At 36.4% G+C, this 18,527-nt stretch overlaps 1 protein-coding gene across 11 annotated transcripts in view; it reads left to right on the top strand.

Moving 5' to 3' along the window:
* CEP152 (centrosomal protein 152) overlaps window positions 1–18,527 on the top strand; it is a 143,405-nt gene that overhangs the window by 66,521 nt on the left and 58,357 nt on the right. For 5 of the 11 annotated variants that reach the window (XM_044924992.2, XM_044924989.2, XM_044924987.2 and 2 more), the window contains exons 18-22: window positions 2,911–3,096; window positions 5,129–5,524; window positions 7,773–7,904; window positions 12,239–12,889; window positions 16,446–16,575. In XM_044924992.2, the coding sequence (XP_044780927.2) occupies window positions 2,911–3,096; window positions 5,129–5,524; window positions 7,773–7,904; window positions 12,239–12,889; window positions 16,446–16,575 (1,495 nt within the window). The remainder of the gene's footprint in view (window positions 1–2,910; window positions 3,097–5,128; window positions 5,525–7,772; window positions 7,905–12,238; window positions 12,890–16,445; window positions 16,576–18,527) is intronic. The other 6 variants (XM_025295545.3, XM_025295548.3, XM_025295547.3 and 3 more) reach the window with 3 other exon arrangements.

Here is an 18,527-nt window from a genome sequence, read left to right as displayed (position 1 = left end):
CTTCTCTGGATATTCTTTAATTTTTTAATTTAGATTTATATAAGTCCTTTACAAAGCCTAGTAGCCTTCATAAGCCAGTCAGAATAGAACTTCTTTACATTTATGAGACTTTAATTTTTTCGTATCCTCCTCCAGAACTAGGCAAAGATATGTATTTACACACCAGTGTACTTTCCTAGGAATTGTTTCACATTCACACAATAGGAGAATCTTACTAACTTGAGCAAGCTAGGGAACTGTTAGGGTAGTCCTTCTCCACAGGACATGAGTCATTTTCCTTGCAGTTGGTCTTCAGGTCAAGAGCTTTGCTTGGATACAAAATGTATATGACAGGCAGTGCTGTGAGTCCCCAGTTGTATTTCTCTTTTTCATATGTCATCTTTCTGAAACACTCGTTGAATCAGGCTGCAGGTTAAGTACAAGTTCAATTCCAGCCTTTAAAGCTTCTATTAACAGTTGTTAACCTGGCTTGTTCATATACACAGGAACCTTCAAACCGGGTAGTAATCAACAAAGGCTATCAATCTGTGCGTTTCCCTGGTGGCTCAGACAGTAAAGAATCTGCCTGCAATGTGGCAGACCTGGGTTTGATCCCTGGGTTCAGAAGATCCCCTGGAGAAGGAAATGGCAGCTCACTCCAGTATTCTTGCCCAGAGAATTCCACAGACAGGAGAGCTACAGTTCCTGGGGTTGCAAGGAGTTGCACACGACTGAGTGACTAACACACAGATACACATGAATCTGTAGACAAGGAAAAGATGATCGATGCTGCCATGCATAATGCCATTCCTATACAGAAGCTAAGGCTTGCTTATACAGTTGTAATCCATGTTAAATCAGTCCTTAGTTAGATTTTTTTGACTGTCAGAGGCATGCAAAACAAGTTTCAACATTTAAAAACTATCCAAGTATTCCTTCCCTTGAATGATAAAACTTTTTAAATTAAATATTCCTGTAGTATGTTCAAATGACAGATTCCTGTGAGCAATAAATTTGCTTTTCTTCTGTAGAGTTGGAAGCAAGGTTTTCCTCACTGTGGTGGATTGCAGAAATGGCTACACTTTTTTCCTATCCCTGAATGTGGGTCTCTGCAGTGTGGCTTTGTAGCTGTTCTCAGTTATAGATAGTCTGTTTCTCTTCCCTTGAATCTGGCCTTGGCCAAATGACTTACTTTGGCTAATGGGATATTAGTAAAAATTATGTAAAAAGACATTTATAAAGCATTTATGTGTTGGTCCTTGGAAGCTTGATACTCTTATGAACCCTTTATCCAAGCACCATGTGAAGGATCTGGAATAATCTGCTCGATGATGAGACATGTGACCAAGTCACTGTGTCATCCTGGTGACATTGAAAAAACCACCAGGCATGTGAGTGTTGCCATCTTAGACCATTGTAGCCCGAGTTGTCTGCAGAGATCAGCTGAGTAAGCTCAGGCCATCACCACCACCCAGCTGATGCACAGAATCATGGGAAATAATAGACATTTGTTGTTGTCTCTGTATTGTCTGGTTTATTGTGTAGTTAAGCTAATATGTTCACACATATAGACACACAGAAAATTAGTAGCAATTTTCTTCTTTGTGTCAAAGGAAATGCAAATACATATTGAAACAACTCCTAAAGGAAAGGCACACACAGATAAGACAATTTGGGGATTTCTTCTACAGTCAAAACAAAAATAACAGTGATATATGATCTATGATGTGACAATGGACAATTTTCCCAACCGTGTGGATGAGACTGTCCTATAGTCCTAGTACAACTGCAGTCCCCATGATGTGACTGAAGAAATGAGTCCCTCAGTCCCTAGGAGGTTTTCCAAAACCATACAACACTCAGCAAACATAGATAACATCTTCTTGGCATGTACCAGTGGTGGAAAGGACTCAGATAGCAATTAAGACAGAAATAATCAAGGTCAGCTGTGAACTCAAAAAAAATCCAGACAACCATATAGTCACGGGTCAGAAATAATGCCGAAGAATCAGAACAAAAGATCTGTTGCCAAGTAGCACTAGGTATGTGAGGTGTACTTCCTGGGTATTGTAGTCTGTGGTCTTCAGTGTGTTTCTTCTCATAGCATCTTGGTGGGACTTCCAGAAGACCCATTTGGAAAAACTTTCCAACAAACGCTCATAGATAAGTTTGATCTCTGAGTAGAATTTTATTAGAGTTTTCAGATCACTTGTGTTTCTAGAATAGAAAATATTATAGGAATAGTTCAAATTATTAAATTTTAACTGACATTTGACAGTTCTTAGTTGATAATGCTTTAGCTAGTTTTGGTAAAGTTTTGAATTTGATAATGAATAAAGTACTAAGCTGAATTTGTCGAAGGATGCGTAACTTTTAGAATAGAGCAGTAAGAGACTTCCCTAGAGTTTCAGTGATTAAGATTCCATGCTTCCATTGTAGGGAGCACAGTTTTAATCCCTGATTTGAGGAACTAAGATCCCACATGCCTTGTGCCCTGCCCCTCAACCCCCCCAAAAGAATAGAGCAATAACTTTGGGCTTATCTCAGAATACAGATCTTTTCAGAAATGTAAATTTTCCTGGGCTGTGATACCTCTCATGTCCCGTGATGGCTGGACTATAAACATAAATGTCAGTTTCACTTTTAAAAAAGGATATTTGGTTTTCTGGGAGTATTTATTTATTAGATGTATTTATTAGATGTACTAGATGCCTTTTCTTTTAATGAATCCAACTGTAAATTTCTTATCCAAATATGTGAGATGTAGGCAAGTTTTTACAAGACAACTTATTCAACTGATTGAGTTAGCATATAGGAAATTCACTTGTCTCTGTTGCTATTGTCTATTACATGCATATAACTATTGTTTTATAAATTTGACTTGGAGAATATTAGTGTCATATGAGATACTTATTTGAATTTTGTTTAAAGAGACAACTATTGGAGGAAAGAGAAGAGTATATAGGGAAACTACAGGTGGAACTTGAAGAAAAGTACCAAGATACCCTTGTGATGGAAAAGGACAAGTGGCTGAAAGAACATGAAAGTAATATTAAACAGCAGGTTGAAAATGAAGTGATATTAGCGAAAGAACACTGGGATAAGGAACAGAAAGAGGTGTGGGTTAAAATTTCTTTCTAGTCACTATGTTTAAAAAATGTATAGTACTAACTGTTGAGAGATAGCTCTTCCTGAACTGACATTATTTTTAATAGCCAAGTACATATCCAGTATTCTTGCCTGGAGAATCCCATGAACAGAGGAGCCTGGCGGGCTATAGTCCATGGGGTTGCAAAGAGTTGGACACAACTGAGCAACTAACACACACACACACACACACACACACACACACACAGACATATATAATCATTCATTTTATATCTTTGAATTGGGCTATTTGCAGTTTATACCAGTTTTATTTTTTAAAACTTCCCACCCCTTAGCTCTTTAGCTTAATTCAGGAAATGTGTTTTGAGGGGTACTTTTTAATTTTTCAAATGAAACAACAATCAAATTTCAAATTTTGAAATTTTCAAATTTCATATTGTTAAATGATTCTGATAACTCAAGACCAATATAATTAACAAATACTTAATGTACACTGTGGATTAGAAGATAGAAGTAATGATTGGGTAGGCTTGGAAGTATAAAACTTCTATTAACCTCTGTAGCAAATGAGGTTAAGAAATGCTCATAGTTTCCAAGAAAATGAAGAACCAAATTATGATCTTAAAAACTTAGTTGGAAGTGAAATAAGTTCTCAAACTTATTTAAACTGGGTTCTTTTGTCCTTGCTATTGCTATTAATTTGTGTTGGGGCTATCTCAAAATGGAATCGTAGACCATTGTCCTGTCTTTTGACCTTCTAACTCATCTCCCAACCCTTCCCTCAAATTTCATCAGTCAAGTGCTGGCACTTGAAATTCCTTCACTAGTCATTTTTTAATATAAAAATACATTCTGGAGTGTATCTAGCCATGTATCTATAAAAATACAGATGTCACAAAACAAATGTCCTATTTTTAAATTACTGCAAATTGTTTTTTAGTTGGATTTTTTTAACCAGTTATTTACTAGGTGGAGGAGTGAGACAGCTATAATGCTTTTGTGAGAATGTCAGGAAAGGATAAATCAAAAAAGGCCACTTAAGATAGCCCTTTTAAGAGAAGCAATACAGCCAGAAGCTGTGGTAGCCAGGGAAGTAATCTGAAAACCCTGGATACCCAGGAGGTGGGAAACAGAAAAAAGGAAAAGCAAATTTTGCTATTTCACAATTTTGCCCACTACTAATTATGTTTGGGTCCATCCTACTATACTGCTGAAAGTCATATCATTAAGACATTCTTCCAATAATGCCCTCCTCTTGAATGCACAGCTGACTCAGTGCTGCTAAGTCACTTCAGTCGTGTCCGACTCTGTGTGACCCCATAGATGGCAGCCCACCAGGCTCCCCTGTCCCTGGGATTCTCCAGGCAAGAACACTGGAGTGGGTTGCCATTTCCTTCTCCAATGCATGAAAGTGAAAAGTGAAAGTGAAGTCGCTCAGTTGTGTCCGACTCTTAGCAACCCCATGGACTGCAGCCTACCAGGCTCCTCTGTCCATGGGATTTTCCAGGCGAGAGTACTGGAGTGGGGTGCCATTGCCTTCTCTATGACTCAGTGCAGTTTATTGTAACAAACAAGATTCTAATGTGCTCAAGTAAGTCAAACTATTTTTTAAATTGTTCAATTTTAGGTTCATTAATTATACTTAACCCATTCCTATTTTGTGGAAACTCTGATATTGATGGAAAATCACGTATTCATGGCAGAGATTTTCTTCATTTTTTTCTTTTTTTTTTTAAAATCATACCATCATTGTAGTGGCAATGTGAAAGTTTCCATCTTGAGAGCAAGATAACCTGATCTTATACAACATACTTAACTCTCCCATGTGATTTGTGTCCCATAGATAAAGTCAAAGAGTAACTTTCAGGATTTCTGTGAGGATATGTTCTCATTGATTACATTTCGAAACCTCACGTGATTACTGCAGCAATGTCTAGATGGTTCTCAAGCCATCTGTGGTTGCTTTTTTGGCTACCTATTAACTCTAGTTTTTGCTTATTTGAATATTTTTCTCTTCATGTGATTTTTCTTCTGAAAACAGATCAAACAAGAACTGATTCAACAGCTTGAAAAGGAGTGGCAGTCTAAACTGGATCAAACTATAAAGGCAATGAAAAAGAAGACCTCAGATTGTTGCAGCCAAACTGACCAAGAAACCACCATTGATGTTATTTCCAAGAAAGAGATGGCAATCATGATAGAAGAAAAGAAGCGAAAGATCCAGCAAAATTTAGAGCAAGAGAAGGAAACAGCCATCAAGGGGAACTTGAAGAAACTTGAGTTTGAACTGGAACTCAAATATTGTGAAAATATTGCCAAACAGGTAATAGGCAGGTTTACTATAGCAAAATTATTGGAACTGCCTAATGAAAGCCTGTCAAGTGCTGCCACTGAACTTGTTCCTAACTTTATACTTAAATATTTTCTGCACCCTAAGGTAGAGTAACAATCTTATGTTCTAAAGTTTTCACTATATTTCTGTCGCAAAACTGTTGACTCTCAGTTTTTCTATATATTCTTTCAGTGTACAAAATGTTTGCTCCTCTGAGGTTGGTCTAAATATTAAGATGACTGAGGTTAATGCTGATGGTTTGACATCTGAATGAAGCACAATTTACTTATGTATCTTTTGTATCTAACTGTATGGAAAGTATTTTGCTTAAGTAGTTATAGATAAGTAAGCTTAAAGTGAATAAGATATCTAACAGTATTTGTGTTGAGACTTGAATCTGGAAGCCTGCCGTTTAAATGCAGCTTTGTCTATAAATCCTGTGGCCAAAAAGTGGTGTCGTCACCTCCCCTTGGAGGCACTCAAAAAGGTAGGGCCTTTTTAACTGGGGCCTGTTGCTTGCTTCCAAGAAAGGTCCGACAGAGAAAAGCATAGCTCTTTGTTAATAGAATAAAGCTGAGTTATTCTTTTGTCAATACTATCAATTACAGTGATGCTTAAATTTTTTGTTCTCAGGATGTCTTTACAATTTTACAAACTGAAGACTTGACACAGCTTTTCCTATGTTGGTTGTATATATTTTTTTACTGTATTGGAAAAAAAAATGCAAGAAAACTTTAAAAAATAAGAGTCCTCATGCACATTTGCCTTCGGCTGTCGGGGAAGTGACACATTATATAGCATGTAGCCTCTGGAGAACTGTACTATTTACACGTGAAAGAATGGGAGTAAAAAAGACAAAGGAGGTCCAAATATTTTGATAATTTTGACCTCACAAACCACCTGACAAGGTTTCTAGCCCTCAGAGATCCTCGGACTTTAATATAATATTATTTATTATATATTTTAAAATTTTAGATCTGTTACTTAATGTAAAGTCTTAAGATAATACCTGAAGTAAAATTAAAAAAAAAATACATACTCGGCTTTTGATAAATACTTGAAGTTCTGCCTATCTGTTCAATTGTTATACATGATTTTATAAGGGATCCTCAAAGTATGGAAGCATAGGCAAGTGTATGTAATTGTATTAAGGACATTTTCAGTCAGTTAAAAAAATAATTTTCTCAGCTGTTTAAGTTTTGAACAGAGTTAATTGTTTTATTGGCAAAGAGACATATTTAAGGGTGCTGGTTTGGTATTTATATAATTACAGATCTTGTGAAGAAAAACAAAAAGCAGGATGTTATGGAAAGGAAATGTTTGCAGTAACTCATGAAGGCATATAAATTTCTGTAGGAGCTTTATTTTTTCCCCTTGTTTCTAACTCCCTAGAATTTACCTATAAATTTATTTAGCATCTTAGTGACAAATTGGGCCCCTTATATCAACTCTTTTGTGTGTATGTATGGTCATATGAATATCTTGATATTTTGAACAAGGAAATAGGAAAGATTATTTAATAAATGATCTGTGGTAACCTCTAATGGATTTATAACCAGATTGCCCTCATAATTCAAGCCTTATATTTTTGCTTGACTTGAAGTATCCCCCTTACTTTATAGTCACAGATTCACCCTTGACAGCGAGAAAAATTGCCTAGTACAAGGCTCTAAACTGTATTGGTGCATTTGCCTGTGTGCACATGTTGATACGTCAGGCACAAGGACTGAGATGGTGGTGGGTATACTGATTGGTCAGAGGCCAACACCAAGCAAGCTTCCTGCACTTCTTCTTTTTCACCCTGAGATAAATAGGAGTTTGTTGGAAGTGGCAATTTGTATAATTTTCTACTAATGGTGGTGGTGGTGGTTTAGTCACTAAGTTGTGTCTGACTCTTTGTAACTCTATGGACTGTAGCCCACCAGGCTTCTCTGTCCATAGCGTTTCCCAAGCAAGAATACTGGACTGTGTTGCCATTTCCTCCTCAAGGGATCTTCTCTACTCAGGGATTGAACCCTGATATCCTGCATTGCAGGTGGATTCTTTTCCAGGTGGATTCTTTACTGACTGAGCCACCAGGGAAGCTCTTTCTATTAATTGTAGTGGCCATTAAACATGTATAGTTTTCTGCTTCCTGGTTTGGCATTTGCATGGGCCAGTATGGAACATTTAGAACAGAAGGATTAAATTCACTGCTGGGGATAAAGGTTGAGGGGGTACTTGAAATCAGTTTACTCCAGTGCAAAACAGTGTAAAATGCACAGGAAATCATAGAGGCTTCCTGCAAATGGGATCTGTCTGAAATTGTACACCTTACTTTACCTCCCCGTCTCTTGCAATTGCTCTCCTGAAGGTAGAAACAGCTGTGCAGAATGCTCGTCATCGGTGGCTGGAAGAACTGCCAGAGCTCGCAGAGTATAAAGCACTTGTAAGAGCAGAACAGAAGAAGTGGGAGGAGCTACAAGAGCAGTCAGTGGCCAAACGGGTAAGAGCTCTCCTGGGAAGAACCTTCACGAGGACCTCATCTCGGTCCCAGGGACTCCTACCTGCTCACAACATTGTGGAAGGATTACATGCGATAGTGCCTATTAAGCATTAGCTCAGGACCCAACTAGTGGGATCTGTTCTCATCAGTATCATGTAGTTGAGGGGAAGAGAATGTGTTTCAGAGTCAATGAAACTCTCACCATCTGGGGACCTACCCATGGAACAAAATCTTTTTCTACTTTGCCGTATTTTTAGGAGAATCAGAGAGCAGTTAGCTATATATCCTTTCACACGTGTAACTGTTGTTTTATGTGCTGTGTCAGTAGCCTTATACTTTCCTTGGTAAATAATCAGCACTTCTTTCCAGAGATGTCATGTTGCTTGACTAGAAGTATCAGGTATTACAACCATTTGTATTCTCCCAACTTACTTTATTAGTATAAACCAATTCTAGTCAGAATACCAATAAACTGAACTTAGTTTTGAAATTTGACACAATAATTTGAACATTTATTTGGAAAACTGAAAGGGCTAAGAAATTTAAAATATTCTGGAAAAGAAGTAGTAGTCCAGCCCTAACACTTAATAGAATATGTTGGAAAGGAACAATTCAGACAGTGTTGAGTCACAAAAATAGAATTCTTTTTCATTCAGTATTATACAGACTTTGAAGATAGGTCCAACGACGAATAAAAACTTAATTGTTTCAAAACATGGAATGAGGAATTATTCTATATTAAGTAGTCTTATGATAGCCAGATAGCACTTTGGAAAAATTGTTTTCCCACCCCAAACATCACAATAAACTCTAGGTTGATTCAGAAATTAAGCATTTTAAAATGAAAGTATAGGAAAATTAAAAGAAATGGAATATTTCAGATTTGCATCATAATTCAGTAGTAAAGCAACAGGCACAGTAGCAAAGACAGATAAATAGGATAAAATATGTACACCACTTAAAACATTTTTGTTTATGTAATAAAATTAAAAGAAGGGATAATAAAAATAAGGGAAGTAAGCGAATCAAATAGAACCATTATATGTGATAAGAAAAATAATACAAATTTATGAGAAACAATCTATGGATAAGTACCCCAAATATATGGACATACAGTCTTCATGAGAAGTCCAGAAATAGCAAGCTTGAGGTGCTATTTTATGCCATATGTTTGTATCCTCTCTTAATTGTAATATGCAAAATATAATAGATTGCAGTTTCAAGCATATATTGTCACAACAATTTTGGAAAATAATGTATGTAATAGACATTGTAAATGAATCATATGTTGTATTCATAGTCTTATATTCCACAAATTACTTAAGGAATAATTCAGCATAAGTAAAAAAAAAAAATCTGTTTCAATATTTTTCTCAAGTTATATGGTGGTACATGGATGTTCACTATAATATTCTCTGTATTTTTTTAGTTGTTGTTCAGTTGCTAAGTTATGTCCGACTCTTTACAACCCCATGGACTGCAGCGCGCCAGGCTTCCCTGTCATTTACTCTCCCAGAGTCGACTCAGACTCATGTCCATTGTGTTGATGATGCCATCCAACCATCTCATCTTCTGTCACCCCCTTCTCCTCCTGCCCTCACTCTTTCCCAGCAACAGGGTCTTTTCCCATGAGTTGATATTTCAAAAGGAAATTTAAGAGGTAGAGAGAAAGAGGAAACTCTATGATGATGTACATATGTCTCTTAGAGTTCAGAAGTTAAGGATAATAAGTTGATCTTTCCGTAAGAACACAGAGTCCTGAATGAATATATGTGAATGTAGAAATACAGAAGCAAGAGGACCGTGTGTTGCTTCTCAAACTTTGAACAGGCATGAGAATCACATGGAGGAGTTGTTAGAGCAGATTGTTGGGCTTTGCTCCTAGAGATGCTGATTTGATGGTTCTGGAGTGAGTTAACGTGTTGTAAATCCTTCCTCCAAGCCAATGAGGTAGGCAAGAGCCAGTTTTTCAGCACTGGCTGAAAAGTTCTTGTAAGATTAGAGGGATCCATCAAAATCTGTGGGAATTTAAAGCCAGTTTCTAGAATCCAAAAGTAGTCAAGTTGGTTCAGTGGTTCCTCAACTTTGCCGCACATTGGAAAAACTTGAGAATCTTTAAAAAATGTTGCTGCCTGGCTCCCACCCCTAGGCTTTATGTTTTAATTGGTACAGGGTGTGGCCTGGGCATCAGTCAGGATTTTTAACAGCTCCTCAGGTGATTCTAATGTGCAGCAATGTCAGGAAGCACTAAATCAATTAATGCTGCCCAGTTCTCCTGTAAAACTTTATATGAGAGGTTGTATACTTTTGGTGAGGTTGGGCGAGTCACCCAATTTCCCTGGGACCTGACCCCTCCACCCTAGTTACCTGTTGATCATTTCCAGGCATTCACTGTGACATGCCCTGTTTTCCTCCTTGGGATAGGAAATATGTTTCACATTGCTACTGAATTATTTTACTGGTGATAAAAGAATTTTGCTATGAATTCCTTTGTAAAGTTCATCTTAGATAGTGGGTTCCTTTAGTAAACTTTAAGTATGATTCAAAATTTTTGACTTATATCCAACTATTTAGGAACACATTTTATTGAGTAAAGATATATAACGTGTCTAGGAATCTATATTGGAGAAGGAAATGGCAGCCCACTCCAGTGTTCTTGCCTGGAGAATCCCAGGGGCAGGGGAGCCTGGTGGGCTGCCGTCTATGGGGTCGCACAGAGTCGGACACGACTGAAGTGACTTAGCATAGCAGGAATCTATATAGTTGAAGACATTTGCTGTAATTATGTAATAGCTGAGAATTAAGGAAGCTGACCCTCCATCTCCATAGCCACAGTGTATATATGGTATTATATGGTATTGGTTCATAGTGGTCACCACCATCTAGGCCAGACCAATTCTTCTTTTGCATTTGTATCCTTGTGGCTTCTCTGATTTAGTCCAGGGAATATTAGAAGTGAAAGGAACTTGAGGTTATCATCTAATCTGCTTGTTATAGAAGACAGTGTAAAACAGATGAAGAACTTTTCTAAGCCTGTGTAGCCAAGAGTAACAGTAAATACATAATATTTTCTGAGTCTTATTGTTTGCTATGCTCTGGACTAAGTGCTTTAAATGAATTACTTACTTTTGTCATTTACTCTTAAAAAATCTTAAATACTTTTTTGCTTATTTAAATAATTTAAATTAAATAAATAATTTAAATTAAAAAATCAATTATCAGATGGGCATTGTAATTGTCTCCAGATTATAGATGAGGAAATTGAGGATCAAAGAAGTTGAGGAATGGAAAGTTGTTAATTTTAGCAGTTTATCTCCAGAGCCTATATTATATGAGGCTGCCTCTGTAGTCCAAGTCAGGATTTGAGCTAGAGCTCAGGATTTTTGATCCCCTGTTAATTTTTGCTTGTGTTCTATTGATGCCTATGATCTACTCGTCCTGTTATTCTGTTACAAAGAAAAATTAGATTAATGAAAAAATGACTTTTCTGTTTGATATTTTATGAACTGATTTAAGCAGTAGAATTGCATTAAAATACATTATGTTTGCCAGCAAGTTATTGTTCATGTAAGTGTTACATTCTTAAAAATAGTAAGATTTCCTTATGAGGCTGCTTTTTGCTTTACATAAAAGATGATTTATTTTTGGGCGGCTTAGATTTGAGACAGCATCTGTATTAAAATACAAATTTTTTTTCTAAAATTAGTTTCAGATAATTATGTAATTGTATATTTTTTGGTCACTTTAAATTTCTAGTTATCCATATAGAAATGGATGTTTTATTTTTTAATTTTAATTTTAAAATTTTATTTATTTTTGTCTTACGTAAGACAAAAATATTAGATGATTTAAAATGAGGGCAAAGATCCTCACATTGAGTGTAATTATATTTTAGGACCAGCTAATGTCTTATCTCGGAGAAGGCAATGGGACCCCACTCCAGTACTCTTGCCTGGAAAATCCCATGGACGGAGGAGCCTGGTGGGCTGCAGTCCATGGGGTTGCTAGGAGTCGGACACGACTGAGCGATTTCACTTTCACTTTTCACTTTCATGCATTGGAGAAGGAAATGGCAACCCACTCCAGTGTTCTTGCCTGGAGAATCCCAGGGACGGCGGAGCCTGGTGGGCTGCCATCTGTGGGGTTGCACAGAGTCAGACACAACTGAAGTGGCTTAGCAGCAATATCTTATCTAAATTTACTTTTTCTCTTTAATTTTGATTTTAAATCTCTTGTTTGACAAGTTCAAAGATTAAACCAAACAGTAACTTTAATTTTTTTTATTGATGAAAAGAATCATAACAATTTTCATTATATATTGTTTTACCCTTTAGATATTGTTTGCTGTTTCTGAAGCTAAAGAGAAATGGAAAAGCGAGGTTGCAAATATGAAAAAAAATGTCACACCTGGAAAGGAAATGGAAGAGAAGATTCATTCTCTGCAGAGAGAGCTTGAGTTAAAGAATGAGGAACTCCCTGTGGTTGTCAGGGCTGAGCTGGCAAAGGCCCAGACTGAATGGAACAAAGAAAAGCAAGAAGAAATCCACAGAATTCAAGAACAAAATGAGCAAGATTACCGGCAATTTTTAGATGACCATCGAAATAAAATTAATGAAGTGCTTGCTGCAGCTAAGGAAGATTTTATAAAGCAAAAGACTGAACTACTTCTTCAGAAGGAGACAGAATTACAGATGTGTCTAGACCAGAGCCGCAAAGAATGGACTATGCAGGAAGCCAGGCGGATCCAACTGGAAATCCATCATCATGAGGAAGACATCCTGACTGTCTTGGAGTTTCTCTTAAAGGACACACTGAAGGAGCAAGCCAGTGGTTCAGAGAGTAAGCCCCTTTTGGAACTCTTGTCGACTTGTTCTTCGAAATGGATGTCTGTGCAATATTTTGAAAAACTAAAGGCCTGCATACAGAAAACATTTCAAGATATACTCTCCTTACTTATAGAAACTGTCGACTCAGACTGGGGGAAGGTATGTTCCTGATAAGTGAAAAGAGCTATGATTCAGCGTCATGTATGATTATTGAAGTTGCATTTGGTATTTCTTCCTTTCCTCATTCTCCAGTTTAATAGATGTGAGACTTGTGTTTTTACTAGTGGTTTAAAAAATCTCTAGCAAATTCAAAGGATTGCAATATTTTTTTTTTTTTTTTGCCCCCAAAACTTTACTCCTTCATAGTGCCACAAATATGAGCAGAGCTTTTATCTTCTAGATATCTTTTTTTCCTAAACAAAACAAAACAAAACCAAACCCATGCTGTTCTTTGTAAGGACCTCAGATTTCAGAAATGGAATAACTGTCATTCCTAGTTTTGGGAGGCATGACAACTTTAAGAAACATGCATCGTATTAAACTAGAACCTCTAAGGAGTTTGAAAGCCTATTGCTTACCCTTGAATTTATATCTCATGCAGGCAAAAAAACACTGAGTCCAAAGAAGATTGTTATAGAAATAAACAAGTAGAGGTACGGTTTAATCACACAAAACTCTGAGGCAGAGTTTTGTTGGTGTACTTTGTATGTGCATGTAGAATGGATTAGTTGTATTCTTTTCATTGTATAAGTATTCTCTGACACCAGCTTTTAGTTTGTGTGGAAAATCTGATAAAACCAAAGTCTTGCTGCCTTATCAATAAAGACATTAGATATACATGAAAATTCCAGAATGGTATTCTAGCCATTGTGAGCAGCCAATGTTAACATTTGGTATTTGAGGTAGAAAAAAATGCCAATATTGTAAGTTTTGTCTGATTGAAAAGTTGAAACACGAGTTAAAATTCATTAAAATATTGTGATTCAAGATTTTCAAGGCCAGGATTGAGTGTTTGGTATTAATACCTACTGAAAAGAATTACAGGCTACAAAAAAGAAAATCTGAGTTCCAATCCCATACTTAGTGATATCTAGTTTATTACCTTGGGTAGTCATTAAATTATAGTTGCTCATCTGAAAAATAAAATACAAATCCCTGGTCTAATTCCTTGGATTTTGGTAGGATACAAATGACACAGCTTGGTCTTTCTGCATCTTGCATTTGAAACAATGCAGAATTGTTGAGCCAAAGGAACCTGAAAGGTCAGTCTACCCCATCCCAGTTCAACCCAGTTGATATTTTTTTCTTGATTTCGCAAAGATGTTACTGCCTAATAAGTTACTTTTAGTGTAAAATTCACTGGGCAAGACAAATTCCCTTGAATACTACTTAAAATACTTCATTGAGAATTTTTGGATAAAGTATATAATTAAGAAAAATTATTTATGGCAACTTAAAGGGTAAGAAGTGATGGGAAGATCATGTTATATGCTTTCAAGTTTGCTTTCCTGAAGCAAACTTTTGTCTACTGTAAAAGTCAAGAAACTCACAACACCATTCTCCTAATGTTAACATATAATCAAACCTGGGGTCTTTTTATAGGGCTTATAGTTGTGCAGGCTTCCCAGTTGGCACAGCAGTAAAGAATCTGCCTGCCAATGCAGAAGACACAAGAGGTGTGGGTTTGATCCCTGGATCAGGACAATCCCTTGGAGAAGGAAATGACAACCCACTCCAGTATTTTTGCCTGGAAAATTCCATGGACAGAGGAGTCTGGCATGCTACACAGTCCATGGGGTCACAAAGAGTCAGACATGACTGAGCGACTCAGCACACATAGTTATGCAAGCAGGATAAGATCCTCTGTATGACTTTGTGTCTTACACATATATGGAGACAAAGTCACATAATTTGGCTCAGAATTTAGACTTCTGCAGCTTATGTTGAGTGGGATCAGATTCCGTTCTTGGGAAAAGGGTGACTCTGAAATGTCTTATTTGGCATTTGTTACAGAAATTTGTCACAGAAGAGTAGTACTCAGCCTTCTGCTGTCTTAGAGTTAACTCTGCTCAGGACCTTGAGATAAAGCAATGATTAAAAAGCAGTGATTATAAATTTGCAATATAAGTGCCATAAATGTGAAGAACTGTGATTTATAATTAATTAAATTTGTGGTTTCTGAACTTCTCATGAAACTTAAGACTGGAAAAAAGTGATCAGTATACATAAAACAAGTCCTCATTAAAATTACTTAAATGTCAAGATTTAATTAAAAAAATTTTTTTTCAGCTTTATTGAACTATAATTGACAAATAAAATTGTAAGATGTTTAAGGTATATATCATGGTGATTTACTATACATATACATTGTGAAAGGATCTTCCCAGGTAGCACACTGGTAAAGCATCTGCTTGCCAATGTAAGAGACACAAGAGATTTGGGTTCGATCCCTGGGTGGATTCCACCATTTAGTTAATTAACACATCCATCACCTCACCTATTTACTGTACTTTTTTGTTGGTGAGAACAGTTAAGTTTAGATTATCAAGATTTTAAATGGTGAAGTTGTAATGAATTAAAAATACAGTTTCCAATAAAATGAATGCCTTATCAAACGTTATTTATATTTATGTACTAAGTATATTAATATAGCAGTTCATAATGACTAAAAGAAAAGAGAAATAGCAATTGAAACACTATTTTTAAACAAATTTAAGGATGTATGGTCTTACCACCAATGTCAAGTTAAAACTAAGACAAAAAGATTGCTCCTTTTTTTTGCCATCTTGGCTTTTCTCCAGTCTGAGCAGAAATTGGAAACATTAGCTGCCTTTGGGATCATTTTTTATTACTCCTTTGGCCTCAACCTTATACAGCATCTTGATTGCCTGAAGTTTGCAGTCTTGGTACCTATTGACCTCTGCTTCTGTTGGGCTGCATGAGTAACTTTCCTGGCAGTGATTCAAAATCAAGGCTTCCAGAATAAAGCATATATAAAGTATTGTAAGTAAACAAGACAGCTTTCTCAAGATCATCTGGTCTGTTTGGTATTCACTAGTTGTCCAAAATTGGAAAGTATATTGCCTTAAAAAAATGTCCCACCATTAATGAGTTAGTAGCTGTGTTGCCAGAACAGAAACTAGAATGCAGAAATGTTCAATAAATACTAGTGAGGAAATGGTCTTGTACAAGATTTTCACTTAGGTGAGCCTCAGTTTCTCTCCTTAACATTAGCATTGAACTGTCTTTCCTTGTCAACAAATGACAACATAAAGTACTTAGATACATAGCATACTATGTAAGTTTCAAAAATTTTTATTGTTGTTACTTTCAATTCATGGAAGGCATAAGCTTAGTATTATAAATTTCTAATGATTTGCTCCCTGTTGCAGTGAAAATGTTTTAGATTTTCAAGAACAATTCTGATTGCTTATGTCAGTCCTGTGGGTTGATCACTCAAACTGTTAAAATATCTTAAAATGCAAATGATATCTCCATCTGTCCCATAGCTAGTCTACCAGTCCTCTGTTGGATCACGGTCTGATTTGGAGCGTACAATCCTAGGAGTCTAGCTGATGGTGATGACAGTATTCATGTAAAACCTTAAGAAAAATGTTGATGGTTTAGGCCAGGTTTTTTTAAGGCTTTGTTTTCTTTTTATATTTTAAATATTAGCATTTTAATAGGCATTAACTATGAAGATAATCTGTTTCAGAGAAATATGACCAAGATCTCTAAGGATCCTGCCACGGGCAGAGGAGACCCTGGAGTCCAGGCGATGCTTCCTGCGCCTACGTCTGGACACCATGCTCTGCCTTTGGCGGCCGTACAAGAAGCAGAAGCTGGTAATGGGATTCTGTTCCTACTCGTCTTTGCAATATCCACAATTCCAGTTCCCGAGGGTTGCTTTGAGGATGAAAGGAAATCAAAGATGTGTACAGTTTTCATGAGTGAACAAATGGGTGATATGACTGCTACTTTATATGTATCCTCTCCCTAGGTTCATTTTATATTAGAAGACAGGGTTGCTGTAGGCCCTCAAATTTCTTCTCTTTTCATGATCTTCCCTCCATTCTTGAGTGACTCGTATTATAAAGGTAATTAATGAAAATTTTAGTAGAGTGGTCATGTTTTCATTCCCTGGCTTTGTTGAGAAATCAGAGGTTACACATAAGAGAATTACATAAGAGAATTGCCATATCACTGAGACTTTTCTATTCAGGTTACTGAAGCTTATTTTAGCTATGTTTAATAGAAATCTTTCTGAAGTGTATTAAATGTTTTCTGATGTATTGGGGGTTTTCTTCAGGTGGGGGGCAGTGTTTTTATCTCTTCCTCTCTACCACCTGGCACATAGTGAATGGCACATAGTTTGTGTTCCTTGAATATCTGATGAATTAATAATTTAACTTAGTGACTTAGAGTTGTTAGTTTGAAAAGAATTGCACCGTGCTGCAGCCCCTTGAGGTATTCAGAGCTCACTGGGGAATCTGGGCATATACTGTCCATTTACTGGGATTTTGAACTAGGAAGTGCCGTACTCCTTGTAAGTTCCAGTCCTCTTAGGACATCCACCCTTTGTAGCCTGCTCCCTCCCTCCACCTACAAACTATACATACTTTTTCTGTTTCTTGTCTGCTGTCTCCATTGTAACCTGGAAAAGAACTAAGGCTTGCCAGAGGAAATCATGTACAAAGTGAATGACCTTAGTTTCCACACTCTCAAATTCAGTAGGCATATTACCAGAGCCCTAGAGAGCATCTGCCTTTTCTACGACATCAGTAGACTGCTATTTCTCTCATCATCTGACCAGAGACCCTCTTCCCTTACCTCTAGGTTCTAGATGGTTGCAAATATCTTTTTGCCAATTAAGAAAATACTAATTCAACAATTAGGGTAATGCTATTCTAATTTGCATTTTGTTTCCTACTTTTCAATGTCATTTTATTTTGTTGTTGTCTGTTGTTATATTTAGAATAACTTAAAAGTTACTTCCTAATTTGTGAAATGCATAGAAATGAGTTTTTATTTGGCTTTGGGAGATCCAGTCAATATGAAAGAAATCAGTTTTGACTTAGGACAAATCAGACTATAGAGGATTTACATTCTTTCTTTAATCTTTTTTTCCCCTAAAAACAAACACATTAACATCAGAAAGGGTTGAATAATCCAAAACATTTACTATGTGATCAAGCCCCTCACCAGAGAGTACCACTGTGTTAGTAGTGTGATTATATTCTCCTAATATTTTATCATTTTTAAAACTAATTTAAACATTAATTATGAAATAATTGATACATGCAAAAAATATGTGTAATGCCCATGTAAGTTATCAACCCAACAAACAGGAACCCACTATTTGATTAGGAGGTAGAACATCACCAGTACTGTTGAAGATGCCTGTGTTTCATCATCATTCCATCCCTGTAACTTCCCTACCAACTGAGGTAATAAATATGCTGACGTTAAAAAAAAAAAAAATTTCCTTGCTTTTCTTTATGTTTTGACCAAATATAGGTATCCTCAAAAAGCTATTGCTTTGTCTTTTAACATTATAAAAATAGTTTAATACTTGTTTTAGTCTTTGTAACTTGTTTTTTTCCCACTTAATATTGAGCTTCTAAAATTTGTCTTTGTTAATGTATATGGCTCTGGTTCATTCATTTTCATTGTTGTATAGTCTTCTGTTGTATGAATATAGTATAATTTATCTATTCTCTTGTCGATGGGCATTTGGCCTGGTTTCCAGTTTTACAAAACAGTACCTGCAGTGAAGTGTGTAAGTGCCATGAATGGT

The sequence above is a fragment of the Bubalus bubalis genome, chromosome 11, assembly GCF_019923935.1.
Source record: "Bubalus bubalis isolate 160015118507 breed Murrah chromosome 11, NDDB_SH_1, whole genome shotgun sequence".
Lineage (NCBI taxonomy): Eukaryota > Metazoa > Chordata > Mammalia > Artiodactyla > Bovidae > Bubalus > Bubalus bubalis.
Note: the sequence above shows the minus strand (reverse complement) of the source record. Positions and strands in the feature narration are given on the sequence as shown.